The 20,347-nt window shown below is 44.4% G+C and overlaps 1 protein-coding gene across 6 annotated transcripts in view; it reads right to left on the bottom strand.

Annotated features, from left to right (window-relative positions):
• ALOX5AP (arachidonate 5-lipoxygenase activating protein) overlaps positions 1-20,347 on the bottom strand; it is a 147,168-nt gene that overhangs the window by 102,260 nt on the left and 24,561 nt on the right. Inside the window, exon 5 of one of the 6 annotated variants that reach the window (XM_016925120.3) lies at positions 14,119-14,596. The exons of the other annotated variants lie outside the window; for them this stretch is intronic. Coding sequence (XP_016780609.1) covers positions 14,434-14,596 — 163 coding nt within the window. The 3' untranslated portion in view covers positions 14,119-14,433. Of the gene's footprint in view, positions 1-14,118; positions 14,597-20,347 lie in introns of those variants that run through there. 6 annotated transcript variants of the gene reach the window in all.

The raw sequence follows: 20,347 nt of genomic DNA, 5'->3' as shown, positions 1-20,347 counted from the left end.
AGCTTTCTATCTACTGGGTGAAAAAACGCATCATCCATGAAAGCTTCTGCAACATCAAAAGAAAGTATTAATCCATTGATATTCATTGTTCACTGTATACACAGCACTCTCCTTGTTGCCGAAAATACAAAAGAGAAATGCAAGACAAACTCTGTCCTCTCATGGAATTTGCAATTTTGTTGGGGGGACTAGTGGAGAAACAAAAGCAGGCAGTCATAGTATGGAGTGTAAATGCACTAGGTGTTTGAAGAAAGAGAGGGCCATTCATATTACAGTGACTGTTAACTGATCTCTGGCCTGAATTACCTCCCTTTGCTGCAGCTCACACATGGGTTCTAAGGATTCAGGGATGAGGCAAGAAGATGGGAATAAATTAGTATATGACCATGACAACCTCCAGGAAGGGACCCCATAGCACACTGGCAACCCCTAACCCTAAGAGGAGGCTTTTCCGAGATGCTCCGCTTCATGATTAAGCATTCACCAGGACTGGTGCTGGAAGTGGAATGAGGGCCAACGTGGAGCTTATGTTTCCTGATATCTCTTCCCGTTCATTAGCTCCCAGCTGTTATTTCCCCAGAAGAAACCAGATGAAAGAGGTTTTGCGTTTGAAATGTTGAGGCTTTGGAAAAATCAATTTCCACACCAATTTCTCCCTGAGTTCTGATATAGTTACCCAAAAAAACTTCTCGACTCTCCATACCCAAGCATTATAGTGGGAATTTCATCAATTTCTGCATGATATAACCAAATCCTCACGTTATATTGAGCAAAGCCTCAGTACTCACAGGAACTCTTAATATAAGGGGCAGACAGGTCTCAAAGTGCACGCAGGCATTTGTTTGTTTTAGCCTCATTGTTAAAGTATGGGCCAGACACCAAAGTGGTGGATTTCTGGGCATGGGCAGGTGAAATATGTTTCAACATATTGCAAAGTTTAGATACCCTTTCCTATAGAAATTTCAGGCAATTTTTAAGATAAATGTGTATCACTTGAGTAGAAAAGGGATAAGAAAAACTATATATTTTGTAGTTATACCCAAGAATAACTACTCTCTTTGTACCAAGAATTGGTACAAAAAGAAAACTATTCCATTAACACTCAAGATACCTTGGAAGGAAGATAGGACAAAATATTTCAAAAAAAAATGTCCACTTTCTGTACTCACTTTACCTTTGTTTTGTTAGGTTGCTTTAGCACATGTAAGATACTTCAATTATCTTTTCTGTCAAAACCATGCCAGAGACAAAAGAAACGTGATCATTTTTCCTTTGGTGCTGACCATATGGGAGTAGGTTATTTTTTCAAATAGCAAAGGACCCTAGAGTTAGAAATTACCTGCAAGTCTTGAAGGCTTATAAGAGAGTTATCAGGAAAATGCCTTAAAGTTGTTTTTCTTAAACAAACTAATAAGAAAAAGACCTTTACTTTTATTTTTCACAGGGTGGAGCCATCCTTTTCTCTTTGGGCCCTGTTCTAAATTGAAAAATTCAGAAAAATAAATGACAAATACAAAGGATCAATTGATTTATTATGATTTTTCTAACCTGACATGTTTTCCATAAATTAGGACAATGTTGCTGTGTTTTTAGATTAAAAGACCCAGTTCAATATGTCTGTCTGCAGAAGAGGAAATGAAACATCCTTTCTTGGGCCCCATTATAAGGATGACTTATGATAGGCAGCTGTCAGGCAAGGCATCTGGATTCTGACGGAGCCTGTTTAGACAGTGGTGTTGAAAGCACTCAAGAATCTGGTGAAAGTCATAGGAATCTTACCACAACCACCCAGCCAAAACAACATGCACAGAATGGATGTCCACATACATACCATTGTGAGGTTAATTTCAGGGTTTTCAAGCCTCCCCACCCTTGAGGTCCACACCCTGATCCCTTACCTATCAGTTCCTATCTATATGATCTGTAGTGAATTACTTGCTCTCTCAAAAGACTCACTTTCCTTCTCTTTAAAATGAGCATGAGATAGTGGTGCCTGGCTTATGGGTTTGTTTTGAAGATTAAAGGTACAGATGTATCTAAACGCTTGGCACCATACCTTACCCATAATGAAGGTTGATCATTCTGAGCCATTATTATCCTGCTTGTGCTATGAATTTAAGATTCCCTGGTCAAAAAGAATAATATGTGTATATTATAGTTTATCTGTATCAATTAAAAGGGACAATCTCTATTACAGGTTTTATGGAGTAACCATTTAAAGTATGGATTTACTTTACAATGTCCATAACTTACTTTAAAATACCTCAACACTGAGAAATGAATCATGAGTTTGTATTAGTAGAAGCCTCAACTCCAGAGGCATGAAGTTGCTGAAATGGAAACTTCACCTCCACAGGTGGCCAGCTGGTATTCCATCAGAAAGACTTCAGCTCTTCAGATCTCAGTCATCACCTGAGGCTTTGAAAATTAGCATAGTGAGCATCACAAATGGATTTTGATTGATATAAGAGATTTGCTAGTCAGTATGAATACCAGAAATAGGCTTTCGACCGGGCACGGTGGCTCACGCCTATAATTCCAGCATTTTGGGAGGCTGAGGCGGGCAGGTCACCTGTGGTCGGGAGTTCGAGACCAGCCTGACCAACATGGAGAAACCCCGTCTCTACTAAAAATACAAAATTAGCCTGGCGTGGTGGTGCATGCCTGTAATCCCAGCTACTCGGGAGGCTGAGACAGGAGAATTGCTTGAACCCAGGTGGTGGAGATTGCAGTGAGCCTAGATGGCACCATTGCACTCCAGCCTGGGCAACAAGAGCAAAACTCTGTCTCAAAAAAAAAAAAAAAAAAAAAAAAAAAAAAAGGCTCTCAATGGTAAAATTCAAGGTATTCAAGTCTGGTGACTGTGTAAAATATTGTCAGAAATATTGTCAGAGTGCTCCGCACCTGTGCTGAATAGGCAGTAGGAATCTAGTGAGACCTGTGGCCATGCCCATAGGATCTGCACTGTGGATCCATCCATAGACAGTTCTGCCACCAGCTACTGGTTAGGAGGATTTCTGGTTGCCTAATGCTGACTTCAGGGTATCAGAGTCCTACCTCTGGAATATTGTTGCTTCTCCCTCTAGGGAACTTTCATCAGGAGGTAGAATCCATCAAGCTCACAGTTTCATGAACTCTCCTGGGCCTGCTTTTTAAAGGAATGTTTGTTTCAAGAACAGTCTGTATTTGGCAGAATTTCTTCTGAGAATTGCTTTTTTGATAACAAGATCTAAGGACATATCTAACTCTCATTCATCTTAAACATCTCAGTGCCATCATATACCCAAAAGAATGCAAGAGTTGTGCATGGACCTATTTGCTAAAGTCAGTTCACAACAGCTTTAAGATAAGATAGACTGAATTTGGATCCCAGATATGCTACTTCCTAGCTCTTTGACCTTGGGCAAATGTCTTCACCAGTAAAACAAGGAAGTTAATATTACCTACTTAATTGGGTTATTAGAGAATTAAATGAGATAAGGCATATGTGATGGTTGATTTTATGTGTCAACCTGACAAGGCTAAGGGATAGCCAAACAGATGGTTAAATATTGCTTCTTAATGTGCTTGTGAGGGTGTTTTCAGAAGATTCAGCATTTTAATCAGTAGACTGAATATAGAAGCTCTGCCCTCACCAACGTGGGCAGGCATCCTCCAATTCGTTGAGGAAAAAAAAGGAAGAAGAAGGGTAAGTTCTCTCCTTCTCTGTTTGAGCTGGGACGTCCATCTTCTTCTGCCTTTGGACATCAGCACTACTGGCTCTTGGGCCTCCAGACCCTGTCTAGTACTTATACCATGCCGATGTCCCCTCCCACACAGGTTCTCAGGCCTTCAGACTTACACTGATCTACACCACCGCTTTCTTGGTTCTCCAGGTTGCAGGCAGCAGATCTTGAGCCTTCTCAGCCTCCGTAATTGTGTGAGCCAATTCTCATAACCAATTAATCAAGCAATCAATCAATTCTATCAGTGCTGTTTCACCAAAGAACCCTGACTAATACAGCGTGCAAAGCACACAGTGCACTTCCGGCTTATGGTAAGAAAGTAACAAATGCATGGTCACGGTTATTATTATGAGTTTAGGTATTCTTCTTTCTTATTATAAACAGCTTTCCAATGTCCTTTAACTTTCATTTTCCATGATGATTTATTTAGAACTATAAATCGAAACTGTTCACTCTTGGGTTTCTGTGACCTACTTTGCTCTGGTGTTTCTGCTGCCTCTGACTGCTTCCTGTCCTCCAGCACAATGAATGTTCTGCAAAGATAGGGACATTGTCTCTGTCATCACCACTGATGCCTAGGACCTATCCATATGCCTGGTATATGGTGGGAGTGCAATTGGGATTTATTTGTACTGAGTCTCCTCAGCACCCAGGCTCAAAACCAAGCATTCTCTCTTATTCTCTCTCCTTTTCCTGATCCCTACCAACCAATCCTGCTTCCTGTTTGCTGTCATTCATAATGTTACACCTTCCATTTTATTTTCCCATTCTGTCAGCTGCCATCTTTGTCTGGGTGCCATCTTGCATTTAGACCGTTGAAATTGTCCCCTACCAATTGTCTCCAGCTGGTTTCCTGTTTCTAGCCTGGCTGGTTTTTATCATCAAACTATCCTCTAGGAAACTGCCAAATTATTTCTATTAAAACCCTGCTTTGCACAAGTTATCTTCCCCTCTCTCTGTGTGTGTCTCTCTGTCACACACACACATACTGCACACACACACACACACACCAAACACTTTCAATAACTCACTACTGAAAGCATCCAACAACCTAACTCAGGGACCTTCCTTTCAGGAAATTCTTCATTCCTGTCAAGATGTTTTACTTATTATCTCCAACTGTTCTTCTGTGCCTACTTTTGTTCACAGTCTAGAGGCTCTCAGCCCTTTCCACCAAAGCCTCCCTTAGTGACAGAGGAGGGTGGCTGTAGTACCCCACCAAAGATGCTGCTTTCAAGTCTTGTGTTTTATATCAAGAAGCCATATGCATTTTGCATTGCTATCACCTAATATATCCATGTTTGTCGTAATACCTAAACCTTTTAAATTATAGCCATCCAGTTAGATTGAACAGGCCCAATCTCCAGGGTGAGAGAGATGTGTTGGGTTAAGTCTTTGTGAACCCTCTAGCTCTCACCATGGGGCACAATTCCCCCAGACACCCCCTTGTACTCCCCGTCACTGCTGTCAGTCCCATTCAATAATCTTCTCCCAGGCCTCAGTGAAGTCCTTCCTTTCTATCCTTGACTATTTCTGGCAGCAGTCACTGTCTCCTCTGAGGCCCTGGAGTCCATTCTGCTAGTCCACCATGCTGTAGCTTGAACCACTGGGCAGTTTTCAAAAACCATTTTGTCCCCCCAAATAAAAGGTAGCCTCCTTGAAACAAGGATCCTCTGTTAGACCAGTGTTTATCCCACCAGGTGCAGCAAGCAGCTCTGGACACAAACAGCTCTCAACATTGTAATCTACATCACTCATCTGCTTGAAAGCGTCTCTTTCACATTTTCATTTCATATTGATTTTTTTGTCTGTTTTTTTCCTCTTTATGTGCTGGACCTCACGGTGGCATCCTCTTCTCCTTTCTCAGGTTTAAGTGAACTAAGCACTGAGTTATCTCTCAAAACTGGGAGTTTTTCTGATGCTGTGCTTCCAACACAACAATACAAAAGAGAAATAAGAGTAGTAAACATGGGGGTGGGAGGAAGGGTAAAAATAACGGCTACTTTCTTTTTCCTTTCTTTTCTTTCAGCATTTCATCAAGACGAAGCTCCGTGCTCAGCATTTCATTTGCTTTGTTTCATGATAATATCAATTGGGAATCTTTCACTGATGTGAAGTGGAACAGTCTAGAAAAGTACACAGGCAACGCTCAACTCCCCTGCAACCCACCTCCTTTGCCTACCTGTCCACTCTCATTTAACGTCTTAATAATAACCCCACCATATGGGAAAAATGAAGGCGGGGAAGTCATGAAAAGAGAGGCTTTGAAACAAAAGGTTAAAATGAGATGAGGTTCAGACATTAGCGAGGTCCCCATTAACCCAGGTGATTGAAGGGGATGCAGAAAGGATGTGTCAGCTGAATCACAGAATGTTATTATAGCTCTTTCTCTCTCAGCAGGCATCCACCGTACCCCCCCCCCCCCACACACACACACACACCACCTCCTTTCCCCTGACTCCTCTCCCCAGCCTTTTTCTGAGGCTGAAAATTACAAGAATCATCCAGCCTTATGGTGTCAATTACGTTGGCCAGCATTCTTTTAATATGTCACTGCCCAGTGCACTGATAAGTTTAAATATAATTAGGGAGTGTTTTAGTCCATTACGGTTTCTATAAAAAAAACCATAGATTTGGTGGCTTATAAAAAAACAAATTAATTTCTCACAGTTCTAGAGGCTGTGAAGTCCAAGATCCAGGCACCGACAGATTGTCTGGAAAAGGCCCATTTCCTGGTGCATAAATGGTGCCCTCTCGCTGTGTTCTCACATGGTGGACAAAGTGAATGAGCTCCCTTGGGCCTATTTTATAAGGACACTAATCCCATTCATGAGGATGCTGTCTTCATGACCTAATTACCTCTCAAAAGGCTGACCTCCTAATATCATCACCTTGGGGGTTAGGATTTCAACACATGAATTTTTGAGGGATGCAAGCATTCAGACCATAACAAGGAGAGAGGGAGATTATATAATCAGTGGGGCATGGCCTGCTGGGTCCAGGTAAGAATAGACATTTCCAGACAGTTATTGTGGCCATGTTCTGGTTGCCATAGCACTGACATTGAGGACCCAAATGCATATGCACTAAATTAAGTAATTACACATCAAATGTTTGTTCTTTTGCCCTCTTGTTGATTGGCTGAATGGTTTTTTATAAGTGTGAATCCTGAGAAGGCTTATATTTCATTCTGCTTATGCAATGGGTTCCAGTCCATTAATGGCAAGTCCATTGTAGCAGCAACTTCTTCACAATTAAGGCAAATTTCCATTAAAATTTGTTTACAACAATTGTCAAAAGAGAGACAGAGTTGTGTTCCTTTAGGTAGATCATCTGATTTTCTTAAAGCCTGGTGCTGATTTCTTTTAGGCCAAGTAAGAGTGTGCCAACTTGCAGGACTAGTCAATGTTAACACAAAAGCTTCATATAGACAATATATGCTACCTATCAGCAGAGCATCTAAGTGCTTAGCAAGGATAAGAAGAAAAAAGGATAAACTTCTCTTGGGACTGTGGTCTATTAGCGTGTCAAGCAAATTCTTAATTTGAAGAGCAATTCTGCAGAAATGAACAGAAAGTCCTCTCTAAACATTTTAATAAGAATAACCCCCCGAGCCAATATGCAATTGAGTGCATTACTTTCTAGTAATTTCATTTATACAACAGCTCCACAAGCTGTTTCTTTCTCCATATTCAGATAACCCTAGCCTCTAGGGTGACTGTAAAAGTGATATTTTAATAACGTGCCACATCTGTGATCAGAAATCCATGGTGAAACGCTCTCATGATCATATGCTAACAGCCTCAGATAACTATTTTCCAGATTTAGGCAGGACTGGTTTGATGCTTGTGGTAACTTTCATTGCCACATTTTTCAATATCGTCTGCAAGAAATCATTGCTAAAGATGAGCCCGTAGAATGAGATCCAGCCTTTATTTCAGCTGCGAAGACTTGCCATCTTCCATGGAACTTATAGATCAGCTCTGTTCAATAGGAGTATAATGTGAGCTGAATATGTTATTTAAATTTTTCTAGTAGCCACATTAAAAGTATAAAGATGTGAAATTAAGCCTAACAGTATATTTTATTTAACGCACTATATCTATAAGATTACCATTTCAATACATAATCAGTGTAAAGCATTATTAATGAGATGTTTTGCATTCCTTTTTCTTTCTTTGTATTAACTCTTCAAACTCCGGTGTGCAATTTACATTTACAGCACGTCTCAGTTCAGAGGAGCTACACTTCAAGGGCTCAGGAGCCACACTGACTACGAACTACTGCATTGGGTAGTACAGCTACAGAGCAAAAATCTTCTGAAAAGGTGGTCAACAAACCCCGGATGAAGAACATCTTAACAAGAATGTGAATTTCCAGGCCGTATCCTTGACCTACCTAATCATACCTCTGGGGGTAGCACTAAGGAACTTTCATGTTTTAAGACAGGTTCTGTAGAGGATGCTTTGCTTACTAAAATTTAAGAACATTTCTTAGACTCCCTGTCCCAAATTTGCTTATAGCCCTATAGCCATCACCACCACACCCACCATAAACCCCACCACATGGTCATATAGGTAAGTAGGCACAATTATATAACCCAGTCTGTTCTTTCATACACTCATCAAATATTTTTTTGAGTGCTCATCGTATGCCCGGCCTAACAATATAGGCAAAGCTCCTGCCCTTTGGAAGCTTATATTCTAACGGACAAGGCAAACTGAACAAATAAAGGGGTAAATAAATGATCTAATTTCAGGTGGCAGCAAGTATAAAGAAGTGACACGTGGGTAGGAGGCTGGGGTGGAGGAGGGAGCGTGGAGGAGGAAGGGCCTAGGTGTAGGTGTGGTGGTCAGGGAGGGCTCTGGAGGAGGTGGGTGCTGGTAGACACTGAGTAAAAGGAGGGAGAGGCCCCACTGCATGAGAGAGACCAGTGCATTAGGAAGCCCCATGGTGGGAGCAGCTCCCAGGGCAATGTGGCTGGAACTGAGTGAACGAGCAAGCGAAAGGAGGAGTTGGGAGAGGGAGCAGGGACATATCTGATGGCACAGAGCCTGCATGGCCACGCCAAGGTGTGTGGGAATTATTCCAAGAGCAGCGAGAATTATCTGGGGGATTTTAAGCAAGTGCGTGTAGCATTAACATCTGATGGGCTGGGCACGGTGGCTCATGCCTGTAATCCCAGCACTTTGGGAGGCCAAGGCCGGAGGATCACTTGAGCCCAGGAGTTCAAGAGCAGCCTGGGCAACATAGTGAGGCTTCATCTGTACTAAAAATTAAACAACAATAACAAAAAATTAGCCAGGTATGGTGGTGCCAGTAGTCCCAGCTACTTGGGAGGCTGAGATGGGAGGATTGCTTGAGCCCAGGTGTTGCAGGCCGCAGTGAGATGTGATCATGCCATGGCACTCCAGTCTGGGCAACAGAGCAGGAACCTGTCTCAAAAAAAAAATAAAATAATAAAATAAATCTGACAGAGGTGGCTATGGAGACTGTCCAGGAGAGAGAATGGTGGGCCCAGGTGACAGGGATAGCAGTGGAGATGGTGAGATGTGGCAGAGGTGGGTTGGCCGTTAAAGGTGGAGCTGATGGAGCTTGGGGATGATTGACTGTGGGTGGGAGGGCGGAAAGGAATGGAGGAAGGTTCCTTTGTTTGGAGCCTGAGTGACCACCAATGGGACAGTTATTGAGGTGATGCTATGGCCTGAATGTTGGTGTCCCCCCAAAATTCAAGTTGAAATCGAATCCCCAATGTGATGGGATTAAGAGGTAAGGCCTTTAGGAAGTGATTAGGTCATGAAGGTGGAGCCCTCATGAGTGGTATTAGTGCCTGCGATAGTTTGTAAGTTTCCCCCCTCTAAATCTCAAGTTGAAAGTTAGTCCCTAGTGTGGCAGTGTTGGAGGTGGGGTCTCATTGGAGGTGTTTGGGTCATGGAGGCAGGTCGCTCATCAATAGATTAATGTCCTCCCTCAGGAGTCAGTGAGCTCTCACTCTATTAGTTTCCCCAGTGCTGGTTGTTAAAAAGAGCCTGGCATCTCTCCCCTCTCTCTCTCGCTTCTGCCCTCACCACGTGATATCTGCACGCACCAGCTCCCCTTCGTCTTCCCCCATGACTGGAAGCGACATGAGGCTGTCACCAGATGCAGATGCCCAATCTTGAACTTTCCAGCCACCCAGAATAGTGAGCCACATAAAGATTTTTTTTTTTAAATAGAGACAAGGTCTTGCCCCGTTACCCAGGTTGGAGTGCAGTGGCTCAATCATAACTCACTGCAGCCTTGAACTCCACCCACCTCAGCCTCTCAAGTGGCTGGGACTACAAGCACACTTTACAACACACAGCTGATTTTTTAAAATTTTAGTAGAGATGGGGTAGATGGGGTCTCACTATCTTGCCTAGGCTGGTCTTGAACTCCTGGCCTCAAACAATCCTGCTGTTTTGGCCTCCTTAAGGATTAGGGTTACAGGATAAGCCTCCATGCCTGGCCACTTTTTAAAATAAAATAAATTACTCAACCTCAGATGTTCCTTTTAGCAACACAAAATGGACTAAGATAGTGACCTTATTTAAAAAAAAAAAAAAAGAGAGAGAGAAAGAAAGAAACAAAAAAAAGCCCAAGGAGCTTCTCGTCCTCTCCTTCCACTGTGTAAGGCGGCAGCAATAAGGCACTGTCTATAAACTGGAAAGCAGGACCTCATTAGACACTGAATCTGCCAGAAACTTGATCTTGGATTTCCAGCCTCTAGAACTGTGAGAAGTAAAGTTTTGTTGTTCAAAAGCCCCCAGTTATGGTGTTTTGTTATAGCAGCCTGAGCTGACTACGAGGAAGACATAGGGTAGGGATAATTGTAAAAACCCAGTTGCACAGATTATCTCTTTGCAACCAGGGAGAATCTCAGTATGAATAATCCTATTTTAGTCTAAATGGAGAGGAGGGAGGAGTTCACTTGTATGTCTCAGCTTCATCTGTTCTTTCACTGTCCCCTTTCCCACAGGGGATAGAAAAATGGTTAATGGTGGCTCACGTCTGTAATCCCAGCACTTTGGGAGGCTGAGGTGGGCGGATCACTTGAGGTCAGGAGTTCAAGACCAGCCTGGCCAACATGGCAAAACCTCGTCTCTACTAAAAATACAAAAATTAGCCAGGCGTGGCAGTGTGTGTCTGTAATCCCAGCTACTTGGAGTTGAGGCACAAGAATTACTTGAACCTGGGAGGCAGAGGCTGCAGTGAGCCAGTGAGCAGAGATCAAGCCACTGCACTCCAGCCTGGGTGACAGAGCCAGACCCTGTCTCAAAAAAAAAAAGAAATTTCTCTGTCTGCCAGGAGGTGGAGGAAACCACAGCCTCCTTTCTTCCCAGGTGGTCATACGTATGAATTCACTCACACACACACACTGCTGCTGCCCAAAAACCTCAGCATCACAACCATTCAGCTTCTTTTGACTCAGTGACGTAGGCAGAATCCCAAAATAACCCCCCCGTGACCCACACTTCTGCAGAATCCCCTTCCGTGGAGTGCAGGCAGAACCTGGTTGCAATTTCACTCCTTTCACTAAGTTATGCTATACGGTAAACATGAAGGGACTTTGCAGATGTAATTAAGATCTCTAATCAGTTGACTTAAAGCTCACTTGGGCCTGGCCTGATCAGATAGGCCTTTAAAAAAGGGTCTAAAGTTCACTTAAAAAAAATATGCTAATCATGTTCTCCTATTGGCCTTAAAGACATAAACGGCCATGTTGTAGAGAAACCTGTGCCAGAGAAAAGGCTTCTAGAGACTGAAGACTGTAGGCTTTAGTCTTCCAACTGGAAAGAACTGAATTCTGCCAACAACCAGTGAGCTTGGAAGAGAATCCTGAGCTTCAGCTGAGATCACAGCTTTGGTTGCCCTCTGATTACAGCCTAGTAAGACCTCTGACCCAGAAAAACTGTCAGATAATAAATTTATATTGTTTTGAGTCCCTACATTTGCAAGAATTTGCTATGCAGGAATTGAAAACTAGTGTAATAAAATAATAATAATGGCTTTTATTGAGCACTTATATTGTGCTAAACCTTTTCAATTGCTTTACCTCATTATTCCTCACAACCCCATGAGTTTGGCACTATTATTATCCCAATGTAACACATGCAAAATTGAGGCTTAGGGAGAAGTCACAGAACTGATGGTGGGATACAGCAGGCACTCTGAAGACAGGGAGTTTGAGCATTACACAATGCTGTCTTCAATTAGAAGCTGTCCCTCATCAGAAGCTGTGCACCTGAGACTCCTCTTCATAATTATGAAGGCTGCTCTCCCCTCCCCTTAATGCCTTAGACATGCACTCTGGCCCCAGGCCCCACCAAGTAGTGCCTCTGATGGGCCATTGCATCATTTCCTCTCCCCACCCCCTGGAAGCCCCACAGTCAGCTTGGACAGCATGACCTCTGAAAGCTAAGATGTCCCCAGGGTCCACTGGGCATATTATAACCTAGCTCAGACGTGGGGTGTCTGATTTACTTTAGTTTTCCCAGGATCATCCCAGTTGTAAAACTGAAAGCCCAAAGAGAGTTTGGTGAATGGGTACAAATACACAGTTCAATAGGAGTAAGTTCCAATGTCTGACAGCAGGGTTGGGTGACTGTAGCTAACAACAATGGACTGTCTTATTTCAAAATAGCTGGAACTGAGAATTTGAAATGTTCTCAACACATAGAAATGATAATCAAGGTGATGAAGACCCTAAATGCCCTGACTTCATCATTACACAATCCACACACATAATAAAGTATCACATGCACCCCACAAATACCTACAAATATGTGTATCAATAAAAATAATTTTTAAAAAACCGAAAGGACCACATCCCAGGAAAACTCCTCAATGCCAGGCCAATCGGGATTATTGATCACCTGACCACCTTCCAAACCAAGCCCAGGCATGAGGAGGCCTGGGGGCCACTTCCATCCTGCAATGTCCCATGCCTTCCCTATCAGCAAGAAGAAAAGAAAAGCCCAGCTTGGATGGTAGAGCACTGCTCTTTAGAGAGCGCTCAGAGCAGAAGCAACTATCCTGAAGCAGTCAATGCCAAGGAGCTCCTGCTGGATGAGGTCTGGCAGTGCAAGCCAGGAGGGGCTTCAGCCTGGACCATCAGACAGGCCTGGAAAGCAAGGCTCATTCAGGCCCTCTCCCTTGAATTGAGAGATCCTCTTGCCTGAGCATCATACATGAGGCACATGGATTCAGGCCTCAGACCACGCCAGACTCCACATTCCATCATCTCTGCTGCCCAAGCAGGCAACTGGAGGAGAGCTGGGGGAGGCTTCACATCCTTCCTAGGATTGTGACTGTCATGATACTCACCTGGGGAATAACACAGACCCACCTATTACTGTCCAGCTCGATTGAGAGTTCAATCCTGATGAATGGCTCCCCTATAAGAGCTGGCTTCTCTGTTGGGGATCCTGGAATCTTGACTACACCCCGCCATCTTCCAAGCTGTGCTGTTTCTGCCAAGTGGCACCTGTCATGACAGTGGCTGGATCACTGTCACTATGAACTGAGTGACCAGTGGGACATTTACTGAGATGGTGCTATGGTCTGCGTGTTTGCACTCTCCCCAAATTCACATGTTGAAATCAAATCCCCAGTGTGATGGCATTAGGTGGTAGGGCCTTTGGGAAGAGGCCCATATTGTGGGACAAATCTGTCCACACTGTGGGAAATGGCTCAACACACATACTTCATTAAATACAGCCAGTTAGCGATTCATAAACTCATTCATTCATTTATTCATTGGTTTGCCAATATTTGGGGGCACGTATGACGGTCCTCGCATTATCTTAGGTTCCCACAGGGAATTACAGAACATTTTAAACTGTATAACATGGAAGTGCTGGGCACAATGCTAGCATATGAAGATACCAACCTAATTCACATGGCTGTGTGAAGAGGGATGGATGTCATAAAAGATCTTCAAGTAATTTTTCCAGAAGCCAGATGTGTATTTTTTTTAATTTGAGATGGAGTCTCACTCTGTTGCCCAAGCTGGAGTGCAGTGGCATGATCTTGGCTCACTGCAACCTCTACCTCCTGGGTTCAAGCAATTCTCCTGCCTCAACCTCCCAAGTAGCTGGGATTATAAGCATCCACCACCATACCTGGCTAATTTTTGTATTTTTAGTACAGACAGGGTTTCACCATATTGGCCAGGCTGGTCTTAATTCCTGACCTCAAGTGATCCACCTGCCTCGGCCTCCCAAAGTGCTGGGATTACAGGTATGAGCCACCACACCTGGCCAGGATGTGTATTTTTAATATTATCATTTAGTTTGAGGAAAACAAACTAGTCGTTTGTGGGTATACAGATAAATCCCCCAAAAGCCATTAACAAAACCCCTCAACTACCAGCTTAAAACATGTCTCTGCATTTTATTTTAAGAAAACACAAACCTGGTCACAAAACATCTTCAGAGAACAGGATAAGTGAAGAAACAAACAAAATGCATGGGAATAGCAAATTTGGGGCCACGGTCATGTTCAAGGGGCGGAGCTGACATGACATCATTTTGTTCCCGGAAAAGCAAGGTTAACTCAAGCTGTGAAGCCCAGATGGCCAATAGATTTACAGCCATCTAAAGAAGAGCAGAATGCTCTCAAGAGTTGAATTATGATGACTTGTAGGTATTGATTAGATGAGAACACCAACCCCATATTCAGCAGAGAGTTAGGGAATGAGAAGTAGAGGGGAGATGGTGGTGGAGATCGTCTTTATGTAGTTTTCAAAGTCACTTCCGAAAAAGAAGATGAGGTAATAGTTGAATATGCCAGCAACAGACATGAGGAACAGGAAGAGTATGATGCGTTTCCCAAATATGTAGCCAGGGGTGCTGGAAGAGAAGGAAAAAGAAAACTGTAGATGCAGTGCGAATGACACCAATTTCACACACACAAAAATGTTACCCCTTTTAGATATATGGGGTTTAAATTATAGCTCCCTGGACTCAACAATGCTCCATTTTCCCATTTACTTCATTTGAAGGGTAGAAGTGTCTCAGCTTTACTAGTCATTGAACTTATTTCAAACCCAAGTGAAGAGAGCCTAGACCTCAAAACCCATTACCACGAGGGCTCTGCTGTACCCGCCCCTCTGTGCTCTCATGATTTCCTTAACTCCAGAGCTCCTTGATGGCCTGAAGATGGCAGGTTCTGTTGACCATTGGGCATCCTCACTGAGCATTAGGACCATTAAGACCCTCTCTGCAGCTGCCCATAACGACAGACACGTGTGTAATGCAGGACTGTGTTAGAAGTGAAGTTTAAATAAGCCGATAAAACCGGTGGAATCTGAAAGGTGCTTCGGCATCTGAGGGCTCATTCTATTCTCCTGAGGCTGACTGGAATAATTCATGTCTACATTCATGAGACCTGGGCACCCAGCAATGGGAGACAGGCCCTTGCATTTTTGAGTGGAGGGAGAGACTTGGTTTTTGTTGTTATTGTTGTTGTTTGTTTCTTTGTTTTTGAGATAGAGTCTCACTCTGTAGCCCAAGCTGGAGTGCAGTGGTGCAATCTCGGCTCACTGCAACCTCAGTCTTCTGGGCTTAAGTGATTCTCATGCCTCAGCCTCCCAAGTAGCTGCAACTACAGGCGCGCACCACCACTCCCAGCTAACTTTTTGTATTTTAGTAGAGATGAGGTTTCGTCATGTTAGCCAGGCTGGTCTTGAACTCCTGAGCTCAGGCAATCCACTCACCTCGGCCTCCCAAAGTGCTGGGATTATAGGCGTAAACCACCATGCCTAGCGGAGACATGTTTTAATACACTCTATCCTTCTCTCCAAGGCACTAAATCCTAAACTGCATCCCCCAGTGAGATGTGACCTCCTAATGGCATGCAGAGGCCACCCTGTTTCTGCCCTCCCTCTGCAGAGCCCTCCTCTGACTGCCTCCATGGCTGGCCCATCTGAGAGGTGATAACAGGTTGGGAAAGTCCAAATGACTCAGGAGGATTGTTGGTAAAGATCCTGGGAAGGCATCTTTAGGCAATCAGGACCGCACAACAAGATGAGCCAGCTCAGCCCAACAGCTAACTTCGTACTGCCAAGTGCCGTTTCCTGCCATAATCAGAGAGCAGCATTTGGCATCCACAGGTTTAATATTAGAAATCTTATCAATTTGAAAGGCACCCCATATGCTGATAATATAACTCATAATTTTTCTTTTTCTTTTCTTTTCTTCTTTTTTTTTTTTTTTGAGACTGAGTCAAGCTCTATTGCCCAGCTGGAGTGCAGTGGCACGATCTCAGATCACTGCAACCTCTGCCTCCCGGGTTCAAGCGATTCTCCTGCCTCAGCCTCCTGAGTAGCTGGGATTACAGGCACCTGCCACCACACCTGGCTAATTTTTGTATTTTTGGTAGAGACGGGGTTTCACCATGTTGGCCAGGCTGGTCTCGAACTCCTGACCTCAGGTGATCTGCCCACCTCGGCCTCCCAAAGTGCTGGGATTACAGGCGTGAGCCACCACGCCCAGCCAACTCATAATTTTTCTACAGCAGGAGTCTGAAAGTCACTCAGCCATTATGTATCAAGCTCCTTGCTACTCAAATTATGGTCCGTGGACCAGCAGCATCAGGCCCCACACTGGAAACTTGTCAGAAATGGGAAATCTCAGGTCCCTCTGGAACCTAATGAATCAGAATCTGCATTTTAACAAGCTCCCTGTGGGACCCACTCACATCAGAAAAGCACTGCTAGCTGACACCAGCCCTGTTCCTTGGCCAGCTTCATTCTCTCCCTGTTTTCCTGTTCACAGTCATGTTCATGAGATAAGACATCCTAACTAGCTCCTTAAGGGGGAAAATAAACATCCCAAAAGAGGGTGTTGTGGACTGAATTAGGTCCCTTCCAAAATTCATATGTTGAATCTTTACCCTCAGTTCCTCAGAATGGGACTGTATTTGGAGACAGGGTGTTTAAAGAGATAATTAAAGTAAAATGAACTCATATGGGTGGATCCTCATCCAGTATGACTGGGGTCTTATAAGAAGGGGAGATTTGGACACAGACATGCTCAGTGAGGTGATGATGTGAAGACACAGGCAGAAGGTGGCACTCTACAAGCCAAGGAGAGAGGCTGCAGGAGAAACCGACCCTGCCCACACTTTGATCTTGCACTTCTAGCCTCTAGGACTGTGAGAGAATAAATTCTGTGGTTTGAGCCCCCAGGCTGCAGTGCTTTGTTATGGCAGCGCCAGCAGATGAGTACAGAGTCCCCTGCTAGTGCTGGTAAGGGAATTGAAAATAAAATAAAGAAGTCCAAGTAAGGGATATTTTTTAGCCAGAGAATAGAGGGTTCAGATAAATTAAATTGTGAAAAGTCAAATATCGTGGTGGCTCAGATTTATCACACGAATGAGGCCACCATATGCTCATTACAGAAACAAGAAAAAGTGATTTGCGAAGCTGTTTTACACTCAAGATAAAACTGAAGTGAAAAATGAAATGGCAGCGCCTCCTGATGAAATAGTGATGCTCTTCAATTCAGGTAGGATTTTTTCCAAGGTCTCAGGGCATGTGGCCCTCGCAGCATAGGACTAGGGTGCTTTAACTCTTCCCAGGCTGTGCACAGGGTGTGGAAGATAAGAGCTCAGCCTCCTGCTCCCTTGTCTGCAGGGCTCAGGGAATGTGACCCCAGGCTGGGCACGTCATTAGCTGCACCTTTAAGTCTCTGAAGTTTGGAGATGGGGCCACAGCTGTGGCAAGTGAGCATGGTGGGCAGATACCGAACCTGACCCAGGCTCAAGCAAAGCTGCGGAGAACCTGAAATGCTGTGAGCAGGGAAGGAAGACCTTGGGGGCCTAGACAGGGCACACCAGGGTCATTAGCCCTTGAACAAGGAGGACATCTCTTTCATGTTTCTATTTTTTTTTATACCAACCACAGAAGACTCACTAATCTTTCATTGTTTCTAAAAGTTGGTACATAATCCTAAATGAGTGAGGAAGGTCAGAATTAAATTATTAAGCATCTATCGGGGCCAGGTATTGTATACCCATGACTTCCTTTAATTCTCACAGCCATCCTATGGGGGCGTATTGTAAACCTATTTTCCATCTAGGCAAACAGAAAAGAGAGGTTGCATGATTTGCCTCAGGTCCCACAGCCAGCAAGAGGCAACACAGGAGTTCAGACCTGCCTGTGTGAGGCCAGAGTCCTGTGCTTTGCACTGCAGGGCAAAGGACGCCTTCAGACTTCGGAGACCGGGATTTGGTTATTAGTTTTGAAACAGCTGTGCCCTCCACAGGCAGCATAAAACTTACATGAAAACACAAAAACATCCTGCTAAACAATTCCCATCTCAAAGGTGCTAACCACTTCTAGGATGAGGCGCCGTAGTGTGGGAGATGGGGGCGCCCAGGCATCCAGAGCCCTGAGTTCCACCCAGGCATCGTGGGTGGCTCATGCCTATAATCCCAGCACTTTGGGAGACCAAGGCTGGCAGATTGCTTGAGTTCAGGAGTTCGAGACCACCCCAGCTCAGCTCTCTGTGGCCCCCCGCCAGTCACCCCCCCTCCTCCACTTCCCACCCCAGGTTCTTAATATGCACAAAATACGAGGTAGGAACAGAAAACATCACAGTCCCTTCTTGTTTCAAAAATCTGTTCTTTTCAGAATTTAGGGAAGTGTCATTTTAAGCCTGGTGACCTCTAAAGAAAATAAAAATTGTAAGCTCTGTGAGGACAAGATATTTCTCCTCTGCCCACCCACAAATCTCCAATAAATCAGGACCTCCGCAAATATTTCTGAAATGAATGAATCGTTTCTCAGAAAAGAGAAGTGAACAGCCTTCAGCGATTCCCAAACTCCAGTGTGTGTAAGAATCACCTAAAGAATGTGTTATCTGAGAATGCAGAATCATCTAAGAATGCAAATTCTCAGGCTTCCTCTGGCAGAGATTCTGATTCATAAGTCTGGGATGGGGCCCAGGAATCTGTATCTTTAATAAGCACCACAGATGATTCTAATACTGTTGTTTGGTGGGTTTCGCTTTTAGAAACAGCAGCCTTGATATCCATCTATGCTCCCCGGCCTTCCAAAAGAAGAATGTTTCTCCTCAAACTCTGGTGAAGTAACACCATACTCCACACTTGGAGGGGCCCACAGACTCTAAAACATTGACGCTGAGGAGGAGAAATGACAATGAGGAATCAGTCTTCTTGCTTTTTGAGAACTAGGTCTATGATTATTTTGGTAAGTTGAATATATTTGGTCTTGCAATGTGCCCCTGGCTCTAGGAGACACCTTGGGTCTCCTTGGGGACAAAGACTCCGTCATGTTCACTGTTACTCCTTCAGCAACTGACCTGGTACCTGGCACAGAGCAAGTAGCAAATATCTACTGAATCAATGTTGAGTGAATGAGGAGTGAGTGAGCAACTCAGGAGGAGGAGGAGTGGGGTAACCTGAGTTCATTGGCCTCAAGAGTTGGCAGTCATTGCCCACCCACCATTGAGCTGAGAACTTCAAATTGCCAAGAGGATCAGTGGGAGCCCCAACAGAGGACAGGACTCCGCGGGATAGGAAGAGGGAGCAACCTAGTGCCTGCTAGGGAAGGTAGGTAATAAAAGACCAAGAGTCAGTTGCCAGTTGGTGCCAGGTGCCATTGAGTTCAGGCCCAGGTAATAGCTTAAATGAACGGGGAAGAAACCAAGATTCAGGCTAGGCATCATGGGTGGCTTATGCCTATACTCCCAGTACTTTGGGAGGCTGGGGTTGGCAGATTGCTTGAGTTCAGCAGTTCGAGACCAGCCTGGCCAACATAGCTAAACCCTATCTCTACTAAAAATACAAAAAATTAGCTGGGTGTGGTAGTGCACACCTGTAGTCTCAGCTACTCAAGAGGCTGAGGTATAAGAATCACTTGAACCTGGGAAGAGGTGGAGGTTGCAGTGAGCCAAGATCAGGCCACTGCACTCCAGTTTGGGTGACAGAGCAAGACTATGTAAAGTGAGGTGAGATGAGGTGATGTGAAGGGAGGGAAGGGAAGGGAAGGGGAAAAGAGAAGAGAAAAAAGAAAAGAAGAGAAAAGAAACGAAACCAAGATTCATCCTTCACTGCTGTGTAGTAACTGCTACAGGTGAACTAAACAGGATAGAGGAAGGGGTCAGGGAGAGTAGGATGAAGGGCGGAAAATAAGAGCCAGAAACTTCTAGAGGGCATTAAAAAGGGAGCCGAAAAATCCCCACAGGGCAGCCTGAAGCCTGAAGGAAGAAGCTCAGACTGGGGCATACATTATGGAATGTCTTCCCTACCCACAGGATCAAGGATGACACTGAACTTCCTAAGCGGACAGGGCTGGAGCAACTTCTGGAAAGGGGCAACGGACCATCTGGGGTTCAAGAGAGAAATTCCGGGGGAAGGATCTCATCGAGCAATTCCTCCTCGGTTGGTGAGGTCAAGAACTAAAGCAGGTCCCAAGAGCATTAGGTGTCTGCAGAGTCCAAGTGTGACATAGCCCAGGAACAGAAGAGGGGCCTGGGGAGGAGATGGACCCAACTGAAGAAGATCTCAGCAAGTAGCTTCTAGACGGCAGGGTTGAAAATCTCCTTGCATTTAACCATAAAGCCCCTCTGGCTTGC

The sequence above is a fragment of the Pan troglodytes genome, chromosome 14, assembly GCF_028858775.2.
Source record: "Pan troglodytes isolate AG18354 chromosome 14, NHGRI_mPanTro3-v2.0_pri, whole genome shotgun sequence".
NCBI lineage: Eukaryota > Metazoa > Chordata > Mammalia > Primates > Hominidae > Pan > Pan troglodytes.
The sequence above is the reverse complement of the archived record's forward strand: the minus strand, read 5'-3'. Positions and strand labels throughout refer to the sequence as shown.